The sequence below is a fragment of the Poecile atricapillus genome, chromosome 2 (genome assembly GCF_030490865.1).
Source record: "Poecile atricapillus isolate bPoeAtr1 chromosome 2, bPoeAtr1.hap1, whole genome shotgun sequence".
Lineage (NCBI taxonomy): Eukaryota > Metazoa > Chordata > Aves > Passeriformes > Paridae > Poecile > Poecile atricapillus.
Window position 1 is genome coordinate 112,105,275 of NC_081250.1, and position 24,995 is coordinate 112,130,269.

The 24,995-nt window shown below is 37.0% G+C and overlaps 1 protein-coding gene across 2 annotated transcripts in view; it reads right to left on the reverse strand.

Annotated features, from left to right (window-relative positions):
- Window positions 1-24,995, reverse strand: part of PRKDC (protein kinase, DNA-activated, catalytic subunit) — an 86,530-nt gene that overhangs the window by 52,997 nt on the left and 8,538 nt on the right. For both annotated transcript variants that reach the window (XM_058832527.1, XM_058832525.1), the window contains exons 12-37: window positions 23,924-24,088; window positions 22,938-23,106; window positions 21,857-21,906; window positions 20,569-20,706; window positions 20,114-20,263; window positions 19,549-19,664; window positions 18,738-18,897; window positions 17,547-17,633; window positions 17,060-17,179; window positions 16,534-16,693; window positions 15,999-16,105; window positions 14,093-14,183; window positions 12,673-12,836; window positions 11,863-12,015; window positions 10,536-10,643; window positions 9,521-9,747; window positions 9,009-9,103; window positions 7,963-8,062; window positions 6,908-7,041; window positions 6,161-6,415; window positions 4,899-5,125; window positions 4,052-4,260; window positions 3,797-3,929; window positions 2,608-2,766; window positions 2,242-2,445; window positions 653-838 (exon numbers count right to left, since the gene is read on the reverse strand). In XM_058832527.1, the coding sequence (XP_058688510.1) occupies window positions 653-838; window positions 2,242-2,445; window positions 2,608-2,766; window positions 3,797-3,929; window positions 4,052-4,260; window positions 4,899-5,125; window positions 6,161-6,415; window positions 6,908-7,041; window positions 7,963-8,062; window positions 9,009-9,103; window positions 9,521-9,747; window positions 10,536-10,643; window positions 11,863-12,015; window positions 12,673-12,836; window positions 14,093-14,183; window positions 15,999-16,105; window positions 16,534-16,693; window positions 17,060-17,179; window positions 17,547-17,633; window positions 18,738-18,897; window positions 19,549-19,664; window positions 20,114-20,263; window positions 20,569-20,706; window positions 21,857-21,906; window positions 22,938-23,106; window positions 23,924-24,088 (3,867 nt within the window). The remainder of the gene's footprint in view (window positions 1-652; window positions 839-2,241; window positions 2,446-2,607; window positions 2,767-3,796; window positions 3,930-4,051; window positions 4,261-4,898; window positions 5,126-6,160; window positions 6,416-6,907; window positions 7,042-7,962; window positions 8,063-9,008; window positions 9,104-9,520; window positions 9,748-10,535; window positions 10,644-11,862; window positions 12,016-12,672; window positions 12,837-14,092; window positions 14,184-15,998; window positions 16,106-16,533; window positions 16,694-17,059; window positions 17,180-17,546; window positions 17,634-18,737; window positions 18,898-19,548; window positions 19,665-20,113; window positions 20,264-20,568; window positions 20,707-21,856; window positions 21,907-22,937; window positions 23,107-23,923; window positions 24,089-24,995) is intronic.

Sequence of the window (24,995 nt, forward strand, 5' to 3'; positions counted from 1 at the left end):
TACAGCAATACAGTTCACATTCTGTGTCCTAACACATAACTTAAAAACAATTCAAGTTTAAAATAATTAATTATAAAATTAAAAGTTATGCTCAACAGTTGATCCTTGAGTATATATTTGTGTACAACTACTTTGTCAAGTACTTTTACAAGTTCCTACAAAAATCCCAAAGGGATAAGTAGATAATTACATTTCCAAAATAGAGGAAAAAAAACAGACCAAAATTTCAATGTCACAGAAATTAAGTGTTTAAAGTAAAGGTGATTCTGAAGGTTGTTAGTGTGGGTAGAACTCCTCCACTGTGACTTTCTGGATGCCATCATGGGAAAGAGTGTTACCAGAGGCTACTCAGAGTTCACTCTCTGTACTTGTATCAGTTCTCCAAAAGGAAAACGGCAGCTAAAACATGAGAACAACTAAAAAAACAAATAAAATAGGTGATATGGGGGAAGAAGAGCAATATCTAGTAATTTCTACCTGCCCCAATTTTTTTTGTACTTTGCTAATAAAAATACCCAGATCCTAACATTGTCCAATTTCTTCCTTTTTTCCCCAAGCATAAAACATTTGACATGAACAGCATTTCTTGAAGACATGATGCAATCCCTACAGAACGAGAAAAGTTCCCTGAATTTTATAAAGCAGTACATACCTGCAGAACTTTTGCCAGCAGGGTCAAGATTGCCATTTTGCTCTCAGCAGATGAACCTTTGGCCCACCAGCTGTCCAGTTTCTCCCAGTTTCTTAGTACAGCTGTCACCAGTTTTGCTCCTTGCTGCTTGCGCACAGCACGGTCCCTAAAGCTCTGATCTAACATGCCATTCAAAATGCTCCCAACCTGAAACGAAAAGTAACAGGTAAGATTCCTGCACCTCAAATGAAAGGATGATAGGATCACTTCACTGGTATGGGTAGTCTGTTAAAGAGAAGCATCACAAAGCAATGCCAGATTTAAATATCAAAAGGATGCAGAAGAAAGGTCTCTGCAGGAAATTAAAAACACTCCCTTCTCAAAAAAAAAAAGACATCTCTCCAAATTACTCTTGTTTCAGAGTACAATGCAGAAATTAGTTATGATGCCTTTTGTGTGTATATATGGAGAAATAAATTACAATCCAGAATAAAGATCAGTAGTTGATAATTTTAGCTAGTGTGAGGTTGAAAAATAGCACCCATGATAACGTATTGGCATCCATTTTGAAAAGAAAAATAATCCTTGCATAGCAGGTATGAACTCAGTATACTTGAAATCTCTTTTCTTCAAAAACTAATAGTCACTGTCATCTATCAGATACACTTAAAAGAATTAATGTATGTAATTAATGAAAACATGCTTGGTAGAGGAAACACTAGATAATCATAACCAGAAACAGCCTATAAGAACATAAACACTCCTCTACAGCTTAATTAAACAATTTTTGGTATCACCAAAAATGATGCTTTGAGTCTTAAACTACTACTTGGATGCAGCATGTCTAAGCATAACATTTTGGATTAGGAAACAGCCAATTATTTTTGAAGGATGATTCTACTTTGCTGAGCATCTTTATATTCAAAAGGAAAAGCAGACTTTTGATATTTTTGACCCTTCTGTTTGTCAGAAGCACGGAAGGAAGACTTCTAAGTTTCCTTCATGGCAGTGAGTTCTGTAAGTGCTCTAGACAAACATGAAGAAGTCTGTTGAGCCAAACAAGCAGTGCTGAGATATGACAAAGTATCCCATATATTTCAGTTCAGGAGGGTTGTGCATGCATATGTCTCTCTTTTTAATACTCTGGTCTAGCTCTACCCTAGTCCTGTGGACTAAATGCCCCATTAGTAGTTGGAGTTCGTTTTTCAGTTTAGCTTTATCCAAAATAAATCCAAATCACATATTCTGGGACCATGCTGCAATGAAAAGCAAAGCACAGTAAATGGGTCCCTCCTTTGAATGATTATTTTTGATCTGAAGTACTATGCAAAGACATCCTGAAATACGTAGATTTCAGGATAGGTAATATCCACTCCATTTGATCTGAGATCACAGAGTAATGTCAGGTTGCCAGAGATCATGATGGTGGCACCAGTAGGTCAAGACAAAAAAACCTCCAAAACTCAAACCAAAAACTATGCACTGCTGCCCAAAATTCAACCCAATGCACCTTTTCCCCTACTACACACTCCACCTCTAAAAACAATAATAAAATTGTTACTTCTAACATTCCCTTTTGGCCTTGTCCTTTTAAAGCCTAAGTCCAATACCATTTGAGGGTTGCTGACAGATGATTCCATAAGACGGACTATGATCACATCCAGGTTTTTCAGTAGCTGTTGGTTGATGGTTTCTGAGAACAGGCTGTAGAAATACTGTCCATGAGATAAATTAATCAGCTGGTTCTGGGATGCTCCTGATAGTGGCACAGACAACACTACTGTGTTCAACAGCAGACTTACTAGCTCCTCACACTGAAAATCAAGGTATGGAGATAAGAGTTATTTCAAGGACATCACATTTCACTTAGAAATTTCTTAGAAAAGCAAACAATTTTTTTTCCCCAAGCTCCCATCCCAAACCTTTTCTTTTGTTTATTTTATTTTAAGGATTGTAACTGGAGAACCACATCCTACCTGCTCATCAATAGCGAAGGATAGCTGCAGAAGACTATCAGCTAATCGCTTCCTGCTGATGTCTAAGGATGGAAGAGAGGCCCTTTCACTCCCAGGTGCAATGCCTTTATAAACAACTGAAAGAAGCTTGGAGCCAACTGAGAAATGAGGCCCTTCATCCTATGGAAACCAGGAAAAAAGTCACAATCAATAAAGCCTGAAAAAAGGCCTCCAATTCATCTGTATAGTTAATTAAAACACTTGAACTCCAGATAATTTCCTTATGCAGCAATGCAAATATGCCATGACAAGACACCTTTCTAAGTCAGGCACAAGATTTTAAATGAGACAACCCTATTGTGTACAAAAGTAACTTGAAAATGTTCCAAATATTCTTATCCTCCTCCACCTCTTTAGGTTTACTTGACTACAGAATTAAAATGAACAGCTAAGTCAGGATGGGTGGGACTCAAATTGTAAACCATACAGCACTTTGATTATCAATATACTGCAACCACAGGCCTAGATTCTGTTGATACATAGAACGGATAGCACACAGAAATTAAATATTTTGTTACTTGTTAGCTTTGCTCAGGCCTTGTTACAGTCTCATTCACAAGCTCTCTTTGTGGCTCCTGTATAACTTATTCCTTCAATTGCCCAAAGTATAGATTTACTACAATCAGAAACTTAGTGGAAGGAATTTGAGTAATATAGGCTACATCCTCACACTTCAGACGTCTCTATCCTGTTTTCCTGCAACTTAGACCCATTATATTGCTTTTGATCAGTCAGGAAATACTCCTTTTCTAATTTCCCTCATCACTTTGAATGGTTTCTGTGTAAAAATTGTTAAAAAAAAGCCTTCTTTATAGGATAGTTAATCCTATAAAGGATTAAGTTTTCACTCTTGTGAAGCTCACTTAAAGGAAGTTAGAGAATCTACATTCTGATTTTCAGTGTCTGGAGCCAACCAGAGAAAGACTAACATAATTATAAAGGTTGTTCAAGCATCAGTATTGTGCTACTCAGATTTGTAGAATAACCATAAAACATTTATTTTTGATCCCATTCAACACTAGCTCTTCGCTGTTGATCTCATTTTAAACAACTTCATCTGATCTGTTCTGCTTTTATCCTGGTGTTTTACACAGAAAAAGCTCTTAACAATGCACAAATGTTCACTACTATTTTCTGTATTAACAATTACCTGACCATGAAGAACAGAATGAAGCAGGCCAGATTTCTGGAGCTGCTTGCAGGCAGAAAGGATAGCACTAAACCTAACTTGATCCAAACGTGCCTCTGAATTAAACACATCAACAGAACAAAGGTCCTCAAGGCTAGAGAGGAGAGAGAAGTGATAATGTTACATTAATGCATCCATAGACAACATTATTTACTTTCCATTTCTCATGGTGAGGGTTTGTTCTGGACTCATGCTTACCAGAAAGTCCCTACTTACCTTTGTGGTGTGATTCTTTTTTTTATGCACAGTATCAAAGATTTCTGATACGGAGATTTCATGAGAGCTTTCATCAGTTTTACTGAGATATCTGGGAGGTTTTTCACAACCTGCACATCAGCTGTGTTAAAGCCTATGTGTGATGGATCACACACTGTCATCACCACAAGTTCTATAAAGCTTGCATTTAGCAGTTGCTTCTCAAGCAGCTAGAAAGAAAAAACAAACAAACAAACAAACTTGAAAAATTCATTCATATTTCTCTATTTAATTCTTCATAACTTACCATTAATCCTATCTCAAATGAAACCAAACAAGAAACAGTACCTATTCTTGCTGATTTTCTCTGTTGAAATGTCTGACTTTCAATAGTTTATGCTAATGCACAGAAATTAGGTATCTGTAAACACAGACATAGGATTTACATCTTTTAAAGCACATAGGCCTGTTTCAGTCTTGACTGTACACCTGTAAATCCTGATACACATCTCTGTACACTCTCAGAGATTTGCTGATGAGACAATCACAGTCTCAGAACAAATGTGGCAGTATAAACTTCCTAAGAGTCTCATAAGTATACTTTATATAGTTAAATATGACTTGCATTGCATCAAATAGAGAGACGAATAGAGAGACAAATAGAGAAATCTGAATATCTATACCAAATTCAGGAAAGGCAGATTGTGTCAGTTCTTACTGCCTTTCAAGCAGCTACCATCTCCATACATTTAATGCCATCAGGAATCACACAGGAAATATTCATTGCAAGTACTCCATATACAGAGCACGTATATTTAACTACATATAAAATTTATATATTTTATCCACTACAGACTTCACAGTCTACCTTCCAGAAGTCCTGCTGGCACATTTCCAGGATGACGGTGACGAACTCCATGATCCGGATTATAATGGTACACTTGCTGTAGTTGTACATGTCCCTTTCCTGAGGACTGAACATGCTGCCTTTTGAGCTGCAGTCAAAGCACTGCTCTGCTGCGTGGATATCATGCAAAGCAAGAGTGTCAAGGAAGAACTGCACAGCTTCCAAGAACAAGGAACTTTCATTTACACCTAGAAAGGAAGAATTACATTAGGTTGAAATGATACAACAACTCTCAATTAAAAAAAATATATTGTTTCATGCTTGGAAGAAAACAGTCAAACTAAGATGACAAACAGAAAGAGGCACATTCACACCAATGTTTTCTGAAAGCTCTATGTCAGTTCTAAATACTACCATTCTGGGCAAGAGAATAGCAGGACAGCATTGTATTTAGTGATCACTCCAGAAACTGACCACTACAACCTTATTAACAATGATGATGATAATTTAGGCTTATGTAATAAAATGGATAAAAATTTTAAATCCTTAGTTTCAAATTACTTAGCCCTATGCTAGCTGCATCCAACAACGTTCTTACAACGTTGTTTTAAACCAAGACAGACATAACACTGACAGACAGACCACCTGAAACTTGCACAAGACTATGAAAGTGTACTATTGCTGAACAAAAGCGTTTTGTACAGGCTTGCAAGGGTAATTGAAAGAAAAACCTTTTGGGAGATCCAGTGTCTGCACAAGGTATTATTATTTTATCTGATCAAAATTCAAACATGATTTTTGGACCTGATGCAGTTGATGCATCAGGAACTGGAGAAAGGTAGCATGTATGGGACTTGAAGTGAAAAGGCGCCTTATTTCATTGTTTTCTGATAGCGTCTTCCAGATATTAATAAAGAGAGGGTAAAAAGCTTTAGAAGGACTTCAAGAAAAATACGAAAAAAATCTATTGCTTTTCTGTGCAGTGGGAAATTAGCTGTACAGAATGAATTTGGGAGATAGAGTAAAAGAAGTTGCTGGTAAGTGGATGACTCAGAAATGCAAATATGTATTTCTTGGGCTAAAAGGAAACATTTTAAGATACATAGTACTTCATAAAAATACCCCCATCCCTTTATAACTGTCATTGGAAAACTTCGGGAGAGTTTGTAAAACCATGTATTCTACATTTGAGAAAAGGGCTTAAATTCCAAGGTCGGAAATCATCTTGGGTGGGCTTTGTGTAACACACAAGAATGAAACTAATGCAACAGTTAATCACTCACCCAGTACTTCATAAGGTTTGATCATCTGCAGCTCAAAGAATGTATTGTAGCAATCCAGTGCTGCTAAGAACATGTCCATCCACTGCATGACAGCCTGTAAACTGAAGGGTTCCTGCATGCCAGCGAGAGTTGGCTGAGAAAGGATCCCAGATGGACTCCTGGCATCGGTGCCACCTCCTTCAAATTTGGTAATGAGGAAAGAAACATCTCTGTTTTTTAGAGTATCAGCCAGCCAAGAAGACGGAGACTTGCTTCCTGACAGAAACAGAAATATAAATTTTCTAGGAAAAACACATTTCAAAATAGCAAGGAACTAGAGACAAGTAAACTAAAAACTTTGTGATTTAAACTGTGTCTTCTAGCAGAGAAGGTATTGGCTCAGGTTTAGCCTTAGTCACATCCCTAAAATTCCCACATATCTCTTCCTTCCATAAGAAGAGGCTAATTTTTAAGACATTCACAGTTCCCCATCAACAAATTTTGCCTTTTTTATTTGGATAAACAACAGAAGTTTTGGGCTGGAATTAAATCTGCAATAAAAGCCTCTTCTATGCCCCAAAACATCCCTCAAACCCTGAGGTTCTCACAGTACCCAATTCACAATATAAGCAACAACTCAGTTTCTATTAAACAGCGCTGAGTGAACAGATATTTACTTGTAATTACTACCATGCATAGAAAACACAGCGGGAAGCCATGCAGAGAATATAGAAAGCAAAGATAATAGTGCACTGTGACTTAAAATACCTGGTAATAAAGGAACAAATTCATAGAAGAGCTCCATGGCCTTATGCCGGCACTCTGTCTGAGGTCGTCCACATTGCACTAAGAGCCACATGACAATGTCCTGAAGACACACAGATTTAGTAGCTGGGAATCCCCTGCACAAAAATATTAGGGATTAACAGTCCTCTTGACATCTACCAAGAAGCAATAGTCTTTCAGTTGAAAAAAATAAATCATGAGCACTATGAATCCCTTTTATCTATCTAACCACAAGCCATCTGTGCTACAAGAAAGAGTTCTTCCACCATCATGTCTGGCACTGCTTTCCTTTTTCCTCACTCTGCTTGGGATTGCCAAAGCATAATCCTTGTGGAAATTTTAAATGCAGAAGCAGGTATCTTTCCTTCTCTTTTGTAAACTCAAAGAGGAAAAAGGGAGATTAAATAAGCCTGCACAGTTTTTCTCCAACCCTGTAATCATCCAGTCTCATAACTTATCAAATGTCACACCAGTGACCCAAATCTAAACTCCACCTGCCAGTTTAAGATCACATGGTAATTTGGGTAAAAAGGGAACTAAGGAGGTCTCTAGTCCAATCTCCTCACCAAATCAGGGTCAGCTAGGTGACTCAGAGCGTCATCCATCCTGATACTGAATCCTTTTTTGCTTCTTTTACCTTTCTTGCTTCCCTTCTTTAATTGCTGATCATCCTGTTGCAGCTTATCCTGCTTCTGGCGACATTTAACAACAGTAAGAAAGACTTTAGAGCAGTTTCCTCCAAGTGCTTTATAGCACCAGTGTTAATGCTATTATACATACTGCTGTGAGGGAAACATGCTCTTCTCTTCTGCCTCTTCTTGCTAAACTGTATCAAGTTCACCATGCTGGAATAAAGAATCATGCTCCTTTCATGTTATGTCCAGTGTTTTCCCACCAGTGGTTCAACAGACACATCAGGAGGTCTGTATCAGCAATTGTCATCAGATGAAATCCTCATTCAGAATCCCAAGCTCTTAATGGAACTACTGATTAATGTTCATTAAAACACAATATGAAAATAAATGCAAATAGCTGACCGTGGTACCCGCCGTTTTCCTTCTTTGTTCAGAGAAGGTGCTTTATGCTTGATTATGCGCTTCAGGTGATTAATAGCATCACAGCACTGCTGGGCAGTACCTGTTGGAGACAGAAAATTGACATCTCTAAAAAAATGCCAGAAATTTGATTTGAGGTAGCACTGTAGACATGGTGCAAGAGAATCTGTAACACATGATAATGTCTACCAGCTCCACTACTCTGTGCTTCTACAGTAAATTTTTGAAAGGTGCAGAAGAAAAATCACAGAAACACCAGACAGGCCAGCTTGGCCTGAGCCAAGCCTGAGGCCTTTGGTATAAAACTGCATTCCACTTTCTGTGATCATGCTTAGAGGAACTAAAATTTTCCCATGTGAGTAATTCTTCTAGGGACACTTCTACCATATGCTGAACTCTTCCTCTGAAAGAAATTAAGTTTTGTTACACCATCCTTTGGCTTTATGTTCTAATTACTATTAATTGATAAAAGATCATGGAAAAAAAAGGACAGAGAAAAGTAGATTTAGAATCGTTAGTACTGTGAAAGAGGTCACAGATTCTTCACACAACGACATACTGTTGTAAAGAATGACAAGACAATGAGGAAAAGGTGTCACAAAATAGTGGAAATATTCCATTGAATATATCAAAATTACAATTTTTTGAGCAGTTGTTTGTTATATAAGAATAGACTGATTCTCATCAAGCTACATTTTTTTACACCATGTAACTGCAAAATCACAACTCAAGTCTGAAGCACCACCAGCCTTTTTAGTGTTATTACAAAACTGTAAATAATTGTAAATATTAAAAGGTTCTCTCTCCTTGGCTCAAAATATTCCACCTTTATACATCGCAAGGAGTTGATTCAAGGAGTTCCTAACTGGATATCAAATGACCTCTCTACTGATAATGAAAAATAATTCTTCCTTTGTTGCAAAAGTTAGCAAATGTACTTTTCTTACAGTTACAGTTTTTCTTTTTTAACCCAAGATTCAACAGGGTAGCTTTTTTCTTCATTCCACAGTTAATTAACTGTAGCTCACCTAATGACTTCTCATCTGTATGGGCTAAAGCCAGGCTTTCCAGAAAAACAACCAGTGCTTCAAATACAAACTGCTCCACCAGAGAATTTTCTTCCCTTTAAAAAAACAGGAAAAAATTTAATGAGATCCATGAGTAGAAGAAGCACTAAATGTAAAATCCTAATTAAAAACCACCAAATTAAATATTGTTGAGATAGACTGCAAAAGATGTTTGCACAAAAAATATACATCTAAATGAGTTAAAAAAATAGCAGTGAAATTTCCTGAGCATCCTGAAAAGGCATAAAAAAAACCTCTTATAAACTTGCAATGTAAATTAATTTTTATATATTTCACACAGACAGAAAGCCCAAACAACACAGTTATTATAAAAATAAGCTGAGTAACTGAACTTTACAGCTATCATACACAGTAATAGAAGGGGTGTCAGTGGACGACTATTTGAACTGTATTCTTTATCTCATTGAACCTCCTGGCCAAGTTAGTTACTGTTTCAAGCTCTGCTTGCTCACCTAAATTCTCTGTAGATATTGTTAAAAGCAAGTGCTGCACCTAGCCTCTTGAAAGCACTGGGGTGAAGAGCAAGACTGTACAACCGTTTAAAAAGAGACTTGGTGTTTGCTGGGCTTTCCTCCTGCTGTCTCGGTGTTGTCTGCTTGATAGACCATTTCAAAAATTCTCGTATGCACTGACCACAGAAATCTCTCAAAGTGCTGTCAACTGGATCCACTATGCCACTCTGAAATTACACAAGGTTATTTCATCTCAAGAATGAGAAAAAAACCCGCCATTATCTCTGTGCAGTATTATAGGAGCTTATCAACATTGCATTATTTGAAAATTAAAAAACTGTACTCACAGTTTACCAGAAATTAACAAAGTTCAAAATTGCTACTGCTCAAGGGAGGGACAAAACTTTCAGCCCTCATAGTACTGAATTACAGCTCAAAGATCTGGATTTCTATTCCTGTCTCAGCTATCAGCGTAGGAGTCTTGTCTAAGTCACTTCATTTTCTGAAGGATGTGTTTCCTCTGTGTAAGAAGTGCTATGACAACACAGATTTTCATTAAGAAAAAGTACTCCAATCCTCTTGACCTACCTTGCCTCCAACCACTTCTGTTCAGTGCAAAAGCTAGTTTTAAATGCAAAACTTTTGCACCTGGTGAAGGAAATATACTTAGAGAAAAATTAAGCACACAACGAAGGCATTAGGGGGATGAATGGTGAATGTGCTTCAGTTGTTCCTAGCTTACACTGATGATAAAGAGTGTTTCATTTATCTGAAGATGATATACCTGCATTTTGAGAATGCCAAAGAATGAGAAATCCATCATCAAAATCTCAGTTAAGAAATATTAAATGGTTATTAGAAAATAAATAAATAAACCAACCATTTTCTTTTTTCAAATAGTTAAGGGGCTATTCTATCTCTTCATGTGTTCTTGGCTCCTTCAGCAGTAAAATGATGGTAGTTAAAAATAAAGTCACATGGCACAGAGAAAAGAGAGGAAAGACTTAAGACCTACCAGGATAGCTTCCAGGAATGCCACTGTATCTTGACTCTCAAATTTTTTGTTGTTGGTAAACCAGTGAATGAGTTGCATGACTAAAGGCTCATACAACTGTCTTGCTACCTGAAAACAGCAAACATTAACTGCGTTTCTAGGATTAATACATTTCTATGCTACTTTGCTATTAATACGTAAGAATAAAAACCAGTAGTTTGAAAAAGGGTCTATAAAATGAATAACCAATTACATATTACATTCCCATATCAAGGACCAAAAAACTCCAGACAAGTAGAATGGGTTATATACTTTCCATTCAACTAGTCTCAATAACCTCCAAGCTTACTTTTTGTAGTATCCTTTGAGACAAAGAGCATTGCATGTCACAGACTGATGTGCCAAAACACAGTCAGGGAAACAAGGATGTTAGTTTCTTAACCCATATTTAGATCCAAAAATCTGTCTTTCAACAATTTCTACAATTGTTTTCAACAATTGATTTCAACAATTCTACCTGTAAATCAACCTGATTGAGTACTGTCACACTATAACATAAAGGGAAGAAACACTAAATACACTTATTTATGCATACACACATGCTTCAAGTGCAGTGTCTGTGGCTTGGATAAATCCAGACATTATTTACCTATGGTTTATGTTCAGCTACACACCAACAAAAGAGGTTTCACCTAAACTGGTAGCACAGCTTCCCATCTATTTTAACGGAACACAAAATCCCTTTGATCTAAAAATAGATATGGATGCCAGGGTCCAGTCTCAAAAGGCACAAAAACCTGTCATTTCAGTGGAGATGAACCTATGTGGCTGTTCTGCTTTGTGCAAAGGAGGAGAAATATCAAGCTCAAATGTCTGAATAAAATATATCATCTGTAGGTATCAAAGAGGCAGCTACAGATTCTTCCCCAAATGCTTTTCCTATGATTGTAGCTTTGCAGACACCCAATATCAACATAATCAACTTCACCTCCAATTAACTTCTTACTGAAAGACTACAGAAATTAAATATGGTGATAAAGAGGGTTACTGCCACAAACTCCCCAAGTGAACCACGAAACCTGAATCTCTCTTGTACACTCTTCTGAGGTATTCTGAACTACACTGCATTATAGAAGTATCTGAAACCAGTATTTGAAAAGGTTTCAACCCCACTCCCACAATCTGGACGATCCATCCCTAGAATAGAATTTCAGCCTACAAAATACTCTTCATTTGGGAAAAAAAACAAAACAGCATGTTAGAAAACTTCTAAATAAAGCTATTAATTAATTCTCACATTTAAAGGTACTTGAACAAGCTAAAATTCACATTAAAAAAATCTGCTTACCTGGTCTATGTCACAAGCAAGACGAAGCAGTACTGGAAATACTCGCTTATGTAAATGGTACATAGGTGGGGGACCTTGATGTCCTTCTGGCATCTGAGAGGCTTTCCCCAACATATATGTGACTATGCCATGTAGCAGCTCACACGCTGCAACCTGAAATTTAGAAATCCCTTTGGTTATGCATCCATTACTTTCACAGAGAAGACAAAATTGTGGGCAAGAGAGAATGAGTCACATGAAAGGGTGTACTTGAGAAATCACTCCTATGCTAAATCACCACTCCAGGAATGGATCATGACCATGGAAATAATTTACACACATTTTAAATAGCCTTTTTCCCAATGTTTTAGTCTCTGTCATGGGCAGTCACGTAACAGCTGGAGAAAGTTCATCATCAGATAAGTCACCCATAGTGTCTTCAAAGATACCTCCAGTCTGGACTTTCTTTGGGTATCAAAATCCCAATCCAGCACAGCACCAAAATATTTGCTTAAGTGCTCTGCTGGACTGAGCCCAAAAGTTTGTAGGCTGGGTATGAGAAGGAGGCTAAACAACACTAGTTTAAAAAGACCCACTGGTTTAAAACATTCATTTTTATGTTAAATCAAGCACAATGCTGTCTGGCAGGGCTTACAGCAACTTCTTCCCTTTAGCTTCTAAACACTCAGAATAGTGTAATATGAAAGGGCACCAAAGAAGCACACTGCTACCTATAAATAATTAAAACAGGTCTGTAGTAACAAGGAGGACATTATTTTATGCAATTTTATCAGCTAGCATAAAACAAGATGTAGAAAAATAAACCAATACTTTTGTTTGCCTGTCACTTGCAGAAAGAGCCAGTTCAGTCACATGAGGCAAAAATAAGTCCAAGTAGATGACAGGCTTCATATCTGCAAATGGTACAGCAAAGCTCAGGCGCTTCTCAGTGTCCCAGGATACACATTTCTTTATCATCTCTTCTGCAGAGGTAGCTGATGCATTTGAAAGATGAAAACAAGCTCAATACAATATACATAGCGCAAGTATTTACTTAGTTCAGTCAAAAAAAATCTGTAGCCTTCCAACTTCAGTTAGATTGCTATCCAATGTTAATGCTTTATAAATTACTGAAAAAATTGTAGGCAATGTTTCAGGTGAGAGTTGCAGCAGTCTCCAGTTTCAACACAGGTTAAGTCTGGAGACAAATAAATCCAGAAGACATTGAATCACACTTGACTTAAAACATTTCTGTAAGACATCCAATATAATGCATTTGTCTTCAATGGTACAGAAAATTCTTGAAGGTCAATCAGACAAGAAGATCCAACATACTGACTCCTGCAATCCCACAGAAAATGACTCCATTTACAGTCATTTATAGCTATTTCCTCCAAGGAAAATTGGCATACTTATTCCCTTTTCTCCCTATATTCCCATATTTGTAACTTTGGTTAACAAAATCTGACCACACTTCGTATTTAATTTCCAGAGAATAAGGCTACTTTCCCCAGTATTTTTGAGTAAGTAGCAGAGAAGTACTTGGCAGAAAGAAAATGGATTGTAAAGGCAGAAAAAAACAAACATAAGCATGCAAAGAAGGAAAAAAATGCATAATACTACATTAATTTTTAGATTAACTATATTTTGTGCTGAAATTATCCCTTGAATCTCATGGGAGCCTTACACTATTGTTTTTCATTTTTATTAGACTGTATGATATTTAATATTTAAATTATAAAACTTGTTTATGGACTGAACAGAGAAATGGAGAAAACATTGTCTCTTTTTTGAGAAGCACCCAAGTGGAACTCTGCTACCCACACATATTAAAGGCATGATGTACCCTAAACTCAGAAGTGAAAAAGTAAGCTTGCTGAGATTTACGTAATTAATAACCGTAGTTCTTAAATACTGAGAACTGTATTAGAGGTAGAAATAAGTATTAAGGAGCTACAAATTGGGGCAAAATTTTAAAATTGCTTTGCAGCCAGAGGGTGAAGGGTGGAGTAAATAAAACCATATACTAAGATGCATAGTTTTTTGCTTTCAGCTGTGGTTTCCTAAACACTTTCCCTACTCTATATGAAGTTGGTGAATATTTTTGCTCTACTAAACTCCAAAACGGAATAAAAGCAATTTTGTTTAAACGACAACAACAAAAAACAGGTATACTAAAGCAGTGCTGAGGCCTTAATGAAATCTACTTTCAAGAGAGACAGCAGAGACATATTTTTGACAGGATAGTCACCTGTAATTAAGTTGTGGTTAATCTGTCCTCCCAAAGATCCAAGAAGGCGTGCCACTCTAGTCCTTACTGCTTCCAAGGAGGGACTACTATCCTAAATAATTCAACAGATTAATATTAGTGAAAGAACAGTTACTTCTATATGGAAGTAATTTGATTTACAGAGTAAATAAAGGTCTTATGGCTTATATTAAATACAGGTGAAGAAGGTAAAACGAAACCCTGAGGGAAAGAATTGCATCAAACAAGAGAAAAGCTTTGGTTTAGTAAACAAAAGAGGGCAAGACTTGAAAGCATTTTTACTGCATTTTGTGAGCTTTCAATTACCATTTCTCAAGTAAAATTTTATTATCACAGATAATATATACCTACAGAATTACATAACAATGTAAAAAGCAGAAACAAATCTGAAGCAAAAATTTCTCTTTTCACTTGCTTTAATTCTAGAATCTAAAGTTTAGATCCTGTACCTGTATAGAATCACAGGATCATTTAGATTAGAAAAGACCTCTAAAATCATCAAGTCCAACCACTAACCCAGCACTGCCAGGCTCATCACTAAACCATGTCCGCAAGTGCCACACCCACATTTTTCAACACTTCAGGGATGGAAATTCTACTTCTTACCAGTGTAGCCTGTCCCAATGCTTGACAATCTCCTTCATGAAGATATTTTTCCAAATGTCCAATCTAAACCTCCTCTAGCATAACCTGGGGCCACTTGCAGACTGATCCCCACCTGGCTACAATCTCCTTTCAGATAGTTGTGGTAAAGAGCAATAAAGTCTCCCCTGAGCCTCCTTTCTCCAGACTAAACAGTGCGTCTATCAGGCAACTGATTTTCAGATGCAGCCTGTGTGGAATATAAAATTAACTCATTTTGTTACACAGAATTATCAAGGTTGGAAGGGGCTGCTGGAGGTCATCTGCTCCAACCTCCCTTCTCAAGTAGGGTCATTCTAGAGCCCATGCACAGGATTGCATCCAGACAGTTCTGGAATATCTCCAGCAAGGGAGACTCCATAACTTCTCTGAGAAATCTGTCCCAATGCTTGGTCACTGCACAGTAAAGAAGTTCTTCCTCATATTAGATGGAACTTCCTGTGCATCAGTTTCTGCCCATTGCCTCTTGTCCTATTGCTTGGCACTACCAAGAAGAGCCTGGCCCCATCCTCTTGACACCTTCCTTCAGATACTGATAGATATTGATGAGGTCTCCTCTAAGTCTTCACTTCTCCAGGTTAAACAGGCTGAGATCCCTTAGCTTTTCCTCATAAGAGATGCTCCAGTCCTTTAATTATCTTTGTAGCTCTCCACTGGACTCACTCCAGGAGCCTCACATTTAACCAACCAGGTTGGAAAGAGTTCTATGTATAGGAGTAACTAATAATGTCACACCTAAAGAGAGGTTTATTCCAAGCTGGTTTGTGTACTGAAATATACAAATAAAACTACACTTACACTTGAGAGGCCACTAGACAAAGTAATACATATGTTGGCCTCTAAAGATTGTAAGCCTATCCACAAAACAATTAAAAATCCCTCAAACACTTAAACATTCACAAAACTGTATAGCATACTGCAAAGCTGCTAAGCTGGGACCTGATTTTGTGTGTTGGAGTTAAATTTTTGTTGCCATAATGTATCAGTCTAGCAATGATACTCATTTACAGGATTTCTTCAGTCCCCTTTCCCTGCTTAATTCCCATCCTCACCCTGGAATATGTCATCTTTCCAGCTGTGCTGATATAACAGCTTATAGAGCCACACTGTAGAATGGAATTCATTAAACTCTTCTAAGGTAGAACTAGCCCTCAGGAAAAAAAAAAAAGTATGCGTGCAAGAGAGGAAAAGAAGCAGTGGGAAGAAAGGATTAACATTTAACTCTAAAAAGAAAGAGGGTTCTTACCACTGAAAATGTTTTTGCTTTTCTTATACGCTGTATCACAACTTCATTACGTCCTTTCTGGGCTGCTTGAGAAAGTTTCCTTACTTCCCAGTTATTCTGGGATTCAACTGATGAACAAAAAAAACAGTGTATCAACACCATTTTATGGTACAAGCATCTCATGCACCTACTCATAGTTTCATTTTAAAAAAAAACTACTCTTGTTTTGCCCATTTTTATTTTTAAAATGTGACAATTATTCTTTCATTAAAAATCTCTATTAAGGAAATTAATTCTCTTACTAAAACTAAGCAATTTAAGTGAAAAAAGAACATATACAGAAATAATAAATAAAATGGCAACGATAATTGATTGTTCAACAGAAGCAAGTAAATCCTAGTTTAAGAAAAAAGTGCATTTTGGGGTGTAAGGGAAGTTTTGCTGTTCCAAACACAGAAAGTGCACAATACAAACAAAAAGTATGGCATGTCCACATCTTTACAAAAAAAAGTATTTTCTTCTTCCTTAAGACTAGCAATTTTTTGTACATATATACCTGCAGATGTAGAGCTTTTCAAATAACCATCTAGAAGAGGCAAGACATCCTTGTAATAGGGTTGCATGATATGTCTGGGGATGTGAGCTGACCAGTCTTCCAAAGCATCCAGGCCCAGATCAGCCATGGGGGTACAGCTAAGGCCCAGCTTAAATGCATTCTAAGTGTCAAATACAAAACTATCATCATTTTACATTTATTGACTAGTGTTACTTAATGGTAAAAGAGACAAAATTAAAAGCATTTAGTGTACATCTCCCCTTGCAGCAATTTTCTCTGTTTAGCACCTCACTCAAGATCAGCACAGGAGATACGTTTATATTGCTACACAGGCACTAAGAGAGTCTGCTTAGTGCAAAAGCAAATTCCAACAATTTACCTTTTATCCAAAGAGTCTAGTCATTTGTATTCTATCTTACTGAAGACTGTAGAGAGCTTAATAGTTACCTTAATACTGACTTTGGTACAGAATGTTTGTACATATCTTAGGGACAAAAACTGTTAGCTGTACATCACTCTGACTCACCTGCATTGCAGGAATATATACTTTGATATCAAGCATGATGATGTCATGTGGTAAAGAGAGCAAAAAAATCAGACAAGATGCCAATAACTCATCTTTATACTGTTTCATTTTTGCTGCAACCTAAAATTCAGATAAACATATTGAGAACAGAACATAAACCTTTTGAAATCTTGACTTAACTGTATTAATACCCATGTAAAATAAACAAGCCGAAACCAATACTGGAATCTCATTCACCTGGAGACAGTTACCAGAAGTATTTATACTGTTATTTCTCAACTGTATACAAACTGGTGACCAATACACCTCTTCTGACATTAAGTAAAAAAAAAAGACAGAAAAAGATCTTAAAACCCCACTATGTTGCACAGCTCAAAAAGCAAGGATACGTCTACTGTTTATGTAAGATTCCTCAGAAGATAAAATTTGGATTGAATCACGTATGTTTATATTCAGACTAAGAAAGTTAGTGAGCAAAATTCCTTACCTCTTTTCCAAACTTTACAAAGAGAGCAAAGCAAGAGCTCTTTTCTGGATCTTCAGGACATCTTCTGAGGCTCCTGGGACTGACACCCTACCAAATAGAAACCACATGTCAATGCTATTAAAAAGCACATTGTACATATATGAACCACAAGTTCAACTAAGAATACACACATCATACTGTCCAATATGAAACTGGCATCAGTGAAAATTTGAAATGTATCTTTGATCTTTCAAAGGTTAGTGAGAAAATTAACATTAATATGGTTCACTGAGGGTCAACTTTTTGGAATATATTAAATATTATGCAAATAAGAGATACATGACTGCAAAGTAACTTTTCAATGGTTTAATTTTCTCCTCTCATAGAACAAACCAGAAAAACCAAAACTTGCCTAACAGTGGATGTTCAGGTGTCAAGTAGGCTGGTGTAATAAGAAAACCATTTACAACAGCATCCACATTACAAGCATCTACACCAATGAGTTTCCAAATGTGTTTCACTTGGTGCCATCAGCAGCAGTGGCAGGGACAGCTCTGGGCTCTGTGTTGGGCTACACACCCACATGCTTTAGCCCAATAGCTTCTATACCACAAACAGTGAATCCACCAATAGAGTTATCATATTCCCTGTGGAAATCAGTGAGTGGAATAGGAGTATAGGCCAGAAGCTGAGTAATTAACCCATTCATGACTCTGCTGTTCTGATTAGATTGTTTCTATCCAAAATACCTTTCATACCACCTGCACTGCAAGTGTACCTCCCATCTCTCTGTTCACCTAGCTCAGGATTTTGGAAAAAGCACTGGACACAGGCTGCCCAGAGAGGTTGTAGACTCTCCCTCTCTGAAGACATTGCAAAACCCACCTTGAGGAGTTCCTGTGTCACCTTCTCTAGGTGACACTACCTTGGCAGAGGGGATTGGACTGGATGAATTCCAGAGGTCCCTTCCAACCCTAACAATCTGGAGATCCTGTGATGATATGTGGATAGTGTCTCTTCAGGAACTGGGCTTCTAGTCTAAATTTTGACTTTTAATGTGCTTCTAATTATGGAGCCATAGGAAACTATGAACATTTGAAACAACTCACAGCTTCAATGAACTATTTTGCATAGGGAATAAAATACTATACATAAAGAATGGGACAGTCATTAACGTAACACGTAACCACTCCACTGGGCAAAAGATCTCACCTCAAAGTATTTTATCCTCTTGGCAATCTTCATTGCAACTGCAAGCAGCTTGTAGAATCCACTAATAAGAGGTAGTCTTGTTGAATGTATAATAAGCTCATAAGAAAAGGAATATGCCCAAGGGTGAAAGTATTCCACATGTTTCTCTGGAAGTATCTCTCTAAAACCAATGCACAGAAAACACAGGAGAAAAAAAAATAAAAAAGAAATAAAATACAATGTTTCATTTTTTATAAACTTTCATGTTTGTACAAGGAAAATACTGCTATAACAGAGCAGCTCCAAAGATAGAGAATAAATGCATGCTGCCTTCTGAGTCAAGCACGGGAAGATTTTCGTTTTGTTTTAGAAGGCAAAGCCATTTATCCCTTATCATATCTCATTATTGAATTTATACAAACACACGTCCTCATATATCACATTTCATTACTGGACCTCCACAGGCAACTAATGCTGTACCTTTCACTTAATGCCCCTTACTAGTCTATAAAGACTGTATCTCTGGTCTCTAGGATACGTGGTCAGAATAAGCTACAACATATAATGAAAGACAACTACACCCAAATAACAAAAGTGAATGCTGATGACTGTCTCTTATACTCTTTTAAAAAAACTGAGCTGACAAGCTTGTTTGCATTTACCTATGGCCCAGGTGTCTGAAAAACACTTTCTGTCTCCCTCCTAATCACCTTGTGCATTTTGAAATATGGTCTATCAAATTAACTCAGAAACAAGCATCTTAAACACATTTCACCTCAAACGTCTTCCAACCACTTTGTAACTTTCAAATTACATAAAAACATACCAATACCTGCAGAATTCCACGAGATTTATAAAGGCCATAAAATCTATTGGCCTCGTTGGCTGAAGGTTTGAAGCAGGGTCAGAAGAAGGCCCAACCAAAGCACTGTCACCTACATTTTCATCCTGGAAATAAATATTGAAGAAAGAACACCAGATCTGTAACAACACAGAAACCTTTTACACTTTTTTGTCCACGTTAAGAGTCTGTCTTTTTCTAGCTGTTCCTAGGTACTCTGACAGATGAAGGACTAACCATTGACGCATCAGTAAGTCCAAGGAAAAATAAGAGATGCCTGCTTCTAAGGAGAAAGCCAGTTGAAAAATGAAAAACAGATTCTAGAGTAGAAAGTCTAAAATAACAGATTCTGTGAACTTCTATTGATTCTGATGTTTCAATCTCCTAACACTGCAATGCAATGTTAAAAAATATTAAGTAAAATATTTTATCTAGAATAAATGTTACTTCAAGGACACCAGCAGATGTTAACTAGGCATAGAGAAAACAAAACAAAGGATAAGATTTTGGTTCCCCTACAACAGCAGGAGTTAATGGATAGGTCCTCAGGTCTCACCTGTTCACTAACATCCAGTTTCTGAACAGTCAGGTCCAATTTCTCAATAATCTTCAAAATAGATTTTATAAGTTCATCATACAGGATGCGACTCAGGGATTGCAGTTGTGCATTCTCAGTAAGAAAGTTTGCATCTTCAAAAACACATTCCTTTGTAGGACAAAAATGTTCATATTTCAAAACACAAACAAAAATTATTTCTTTAATGTACAAACTAACATTTAAATGATCCAGAGAATCCAGTCTTAGATGTTTCTCAGCTATGAAAGCATAAATTAATCCCTGTTCAATTAATTTATCAGCCATAAAATCCAACTAAAACCAGAAAATAGCCTTTCTACAGCATGACATTTGGAAAAAATCCAAAGTTAGAAAAGCAGTAATAGGACGACAAGACTCAGGATTGTTTTTCATTTTCCATTTCATTTTGTATTACCATGTTAACTATGCTTTACCTTCATTGCATCACAGCTCAGTAGACTTCTAAAGAGGTACAGGTAGTCCTTATAAGTTGGTACTTTCGATCTTCGTGTCCCAACTTCTCCAGCTTCAAAGGCTTCTTCTGATCCAGAAGTATCTTTGCCAAAAAAATCCTGAAGGGACACAATATCTGTCAGACACATTGCTCTGCTGGTTTGACCCTGGGTGCATGGCAGGTACCCATCAAGCCATTCTACCACCCTCCTCCCCACCAGAATCAGGAAAGGGAAAATGAGATTGAAAAAACTCATGGGTCAAGATAAAAGCAGTTTAGTAGCGAAGGATGACAAAATATTTATTCTCTACTTCCCATCAGCAGGCAATGTCCAGCCACTTCCTTGGAAGGAGGGTTTTGGTACATGGAGCAGAAGTTCCAGAAGGCAAACAGCTTAACCAATGCTATCCACCTTCTCCTTTCTGCCAGCTTTTATTGATGACCAGACACCATATGGCATGGAATATCCCTTTAATCAGTTTGGTCAGCTGTCCTGGCTCTGTCCCCTCCCAAGATTTTGTCCCCCAGGCCTGTAGGTGAGGGGAAATTTTGTAAAGCCAACCTTGATGCTGTGCCAGTGCTGCTCAGCAGTAGCCAAAATATTGGTGTGTTATCAACACATTTCCAGTTACAAATACAAGCACAGCTCCATGAGGTTTGCCGTGGGAAAAATTAACTCCATCTCAGTCAAATCCCAGTACAACTACCTATGGAACTACCTGACCACGCAACACAATATAACATAATATTACTGCTGCTGGTAGAAACATGAAATGTTTAGCTTTCTCTATCAATCTGAAAAGAGCACAAAACAACCCAAAAAAACTCTAAGGTTGTTCTCCTATGCTCAGTTATTTGAAAAATTCTATAGTTATTCTGCTGCACAGGATTAAAAAGCTTTAACATCCTTGCTTAACACAAGAATTCAGTAATGTTTAAAATGTCCAAAAATTAACCTGAAGAAAGCTGGATGACTTTACTTACAACCTACTTTATTACAGATGACCTGACCAAACAGAAGTGTATTTCATGTAATTTTCTTTATTCAGCACAAGTGGCACATTCACACTGTGCTGAGCAGAAGTGAGGATGAGAGACTAAGAACAAATGAGCCAATATCTAGTAACACTAGTAGACTAATAACAAAATGGATAGTTTTTGCTTCTTTGGGCCTTCCCTTGTTTGCTGGGTTAAGTTGTCAAGAACTGGAATGCACTGTATGCTCTAGGAATCCAAATTAAATAAATATGTTTAAACAGTTATTTTACCTTCGAAAATGTGATTGGCTTGGAGAAAATTCTGATTAATCCCTGATGCACTGAAACAAAAAAAAAAACAAATTGCCTGAATAGACTTAAAAAGCATGGCATTCATATCATTCATTACATTAACAATGAAACAAATCAGTTTTCTATATTCTGTCATGGTAAGGGAGAGGCAAAAGAACACAGATTTTTTGCTTTAAGGACAAAATAGCCCAAATCAGGGCCCTGACTCTAGGATGTTCCGCAGGTTCCACCAATCCTGAACTCGCATCTTATTACTTTTTCTCAATACTGCTTTGACTTTCTCCTAATTCTGAATGATGACCAAGGCATCACCCATAATCTCTTACTGAAAAGGCAACAGCCCCCAATGATTTTCATGGACTTAGGATCAACGTGGTACTTGGGTGTACCACTTCCCAACTCAAGAACATTGGAAACAATGCAAATGCCCTAGCAATAGAGAAAAGCCACAATAAATAGTTGAAAGAAATCAAAATAATTTCTGAAAATCGTTGAAAATATATGTCAGCATGCTTGAGACTAACAGAACTGTCAGTTACCACTGCTGACACAATTCAGTATTGCATTCATAGAACTATACCTGAGTAATTTTCATATTTGGACTTTCACTATTTAAAAGTTCCAGAGCATGGAAAAATTACATTTCTAATAAAGATAACACTCACCCTACTTTCTGTGCTATTTTGTAGTGGTAACTAAAAGGACATTGAATAGATTTTCGTACACTTTTCTATGAAATCTCTTTATTCCCATAATTCTTCAGAGCAGAAATGCAAGTCTTATCACAAACATGTATTCTCCTGCCCTAAATGATATCCACTTCGTTATCCAAAACGATTGTTAAATGCATTCCTGAAGTTTTTTAACAGTGGATATTGAAAAATATCACCATGAAAACCCTCAACGTCCAAGGACAAGCTTCATTTTTAATCCTGAATGGCTATTCTACATTTCTCTCCTAGAATCAGTTAAACAATTTAGGGGAAAAAAAAACAACAAACAAAGGAAAAGAAACCCATGACCTCAAAAAACTCCAATGAAGTTAGTATCACAGACTCACCCACAGTGCTAATAAAGCTCCAGAGAACTGGACCTTTTCCTGAGAGAGACAGAAACACCTTTATTATAGATCTGCAACAGACCGGCTGCATTTTTTCACTGTACTGTGGAAAGCTGTTGATCTGCAGCACAACTAGATGTTCAAGAACTGGAGTGTATACCTCAGGAACCTAGAATAAAGAAAGACAAGACATCCATTATGCCAATTATGTGAAATTACTTCAGTATGTTAATTTTGCTGCAAGAGGTTGCATCATGATCTGCTGTGAGAAGAAGACTTAACAAGTGAATTCATCTTCGACATACAAAAACCCCAAAGAAAGAAACAAACAAAAAGCAACTACAAAATTCTCCCCAAATAAAACTAAACCAACAGAGTAAGAAAGTTTCCTGGACCACACAATGGAAAGTAGCTCCTGAACAGATTAATGCTTCAGTGAATTTAGTTTTAAGCTTACTAGAAAAGTAGCAATTTAGTTAAACAGTAACAGCATTATAATCTGATTATCCATAATCACCTGAATAAAAAATGTATGCCCCAATCTTACTTCACAGCTCCAGGTAACATCCAGAAAGCCCTCATTAAAACAGACAACGTAACATCACAGCAGAATCGAAGTATCAGTCTCAAAGAACATTCTAAGTATCACTACCAAAAGACAAAGCAGCAGCAGACTGGTATAAACACAGAAAGGTTTTGGCTTCATCCAAATAAAAAACATAAAATAAATTAAAATATATTCACATTTGCCTATCATGGTTTTCATTTCAATGCACTGTAGCATTTTATTTAGCATATTCAGTGCATTTTCTGTATCCAAATAAAATCCATTACAGCATTCTCTTGATATTCTTCCCATCCCCTAGGGGCTAGATGTCATCACACTTCAGTTAAATAAACACCTTTTACCATAGGTAAGTACACAGCTCCTCACACATCTGCAACTGCATAAAAGAATTAGGTGGTACTTTAAATACTCCACTTACTGTGTCTATATGGAATATCACACTTGCAATGGACTGGAGGAAACTTGGTAGTTGATACAGATGTTCATCTATTGTTTCTGCTTCTGTGAGGAACATTTGCTTACAACGCTGAAGGAGCTCCACGTACATGTTGTCCACATCCTCAGAACGTATAGCTTTACAGGGCTTACAGAGAGAAAATAAAAACCTGGTTTGGCAATTTTGTAGAGCTGAGCAAATAAATGCATGCTGTAGCAGTAAAACCCAGCCACGTCTTCACTGAACCATAACAGGAGTAATATTTGAAGTTCTTCCAGAAACTCAATACATCTGAATAAACTAACTTCAAGTACTTGCCACATATATGAGAAACACAGGATCTGACGTGGACTACAACAATAGCTCACTAATGCAGTGTAATTTAATGTAAAAGTACCTGAACTTGCAGTGACATAAATTCAGCCTGAAAAACATCAGAGTTTGGCTGTAAATATGGCATTATGGATGCTTAGATTAAGTTATATTTTGAATTAGCTGCATTAAAGTAGTAAGTGGCTTACCTTAATGTAACTTAACTGATTATCACTGACAGGTTACTACTATCAAACACTTAAGCAAGCAGTCCAAATACCGAACTTTTATCGTTATAGGTCCTCTACAAACAGAACCTATAGAGACTCCTCCTAACTAACAAACAAGTTGAAAGTATCCCAAAGAGTAACAGAGGGTTTGTAACAAAGCTTACCAATTTCTATAGAATGGTTTGTAATTCATAGCATGAACTAGGTCAAAAAACAGTCTTTGTGGACAGGAACCAGGTCAGAAGCAAGAACTGTGGTAGGGAACTGACCATTGCTTTACATAACAGTGAAATATGGCTGTTAGCCTAAAGGTTGAATCTAGTCAGTCTGAAAACATGCTGACAAAATTAAGACTATCCATCTACCACTTTTCACAATTTCAAGTATTATTTTAAGATTATTTTAACAATTAAAGAAATATTCTGCTCTGAAACTGAACCAAGCATTAACACAAATTCAGTGCTACAGTCACAACTTGCAGCAGCACCAAGACTACTTCCTCACAACCCAGT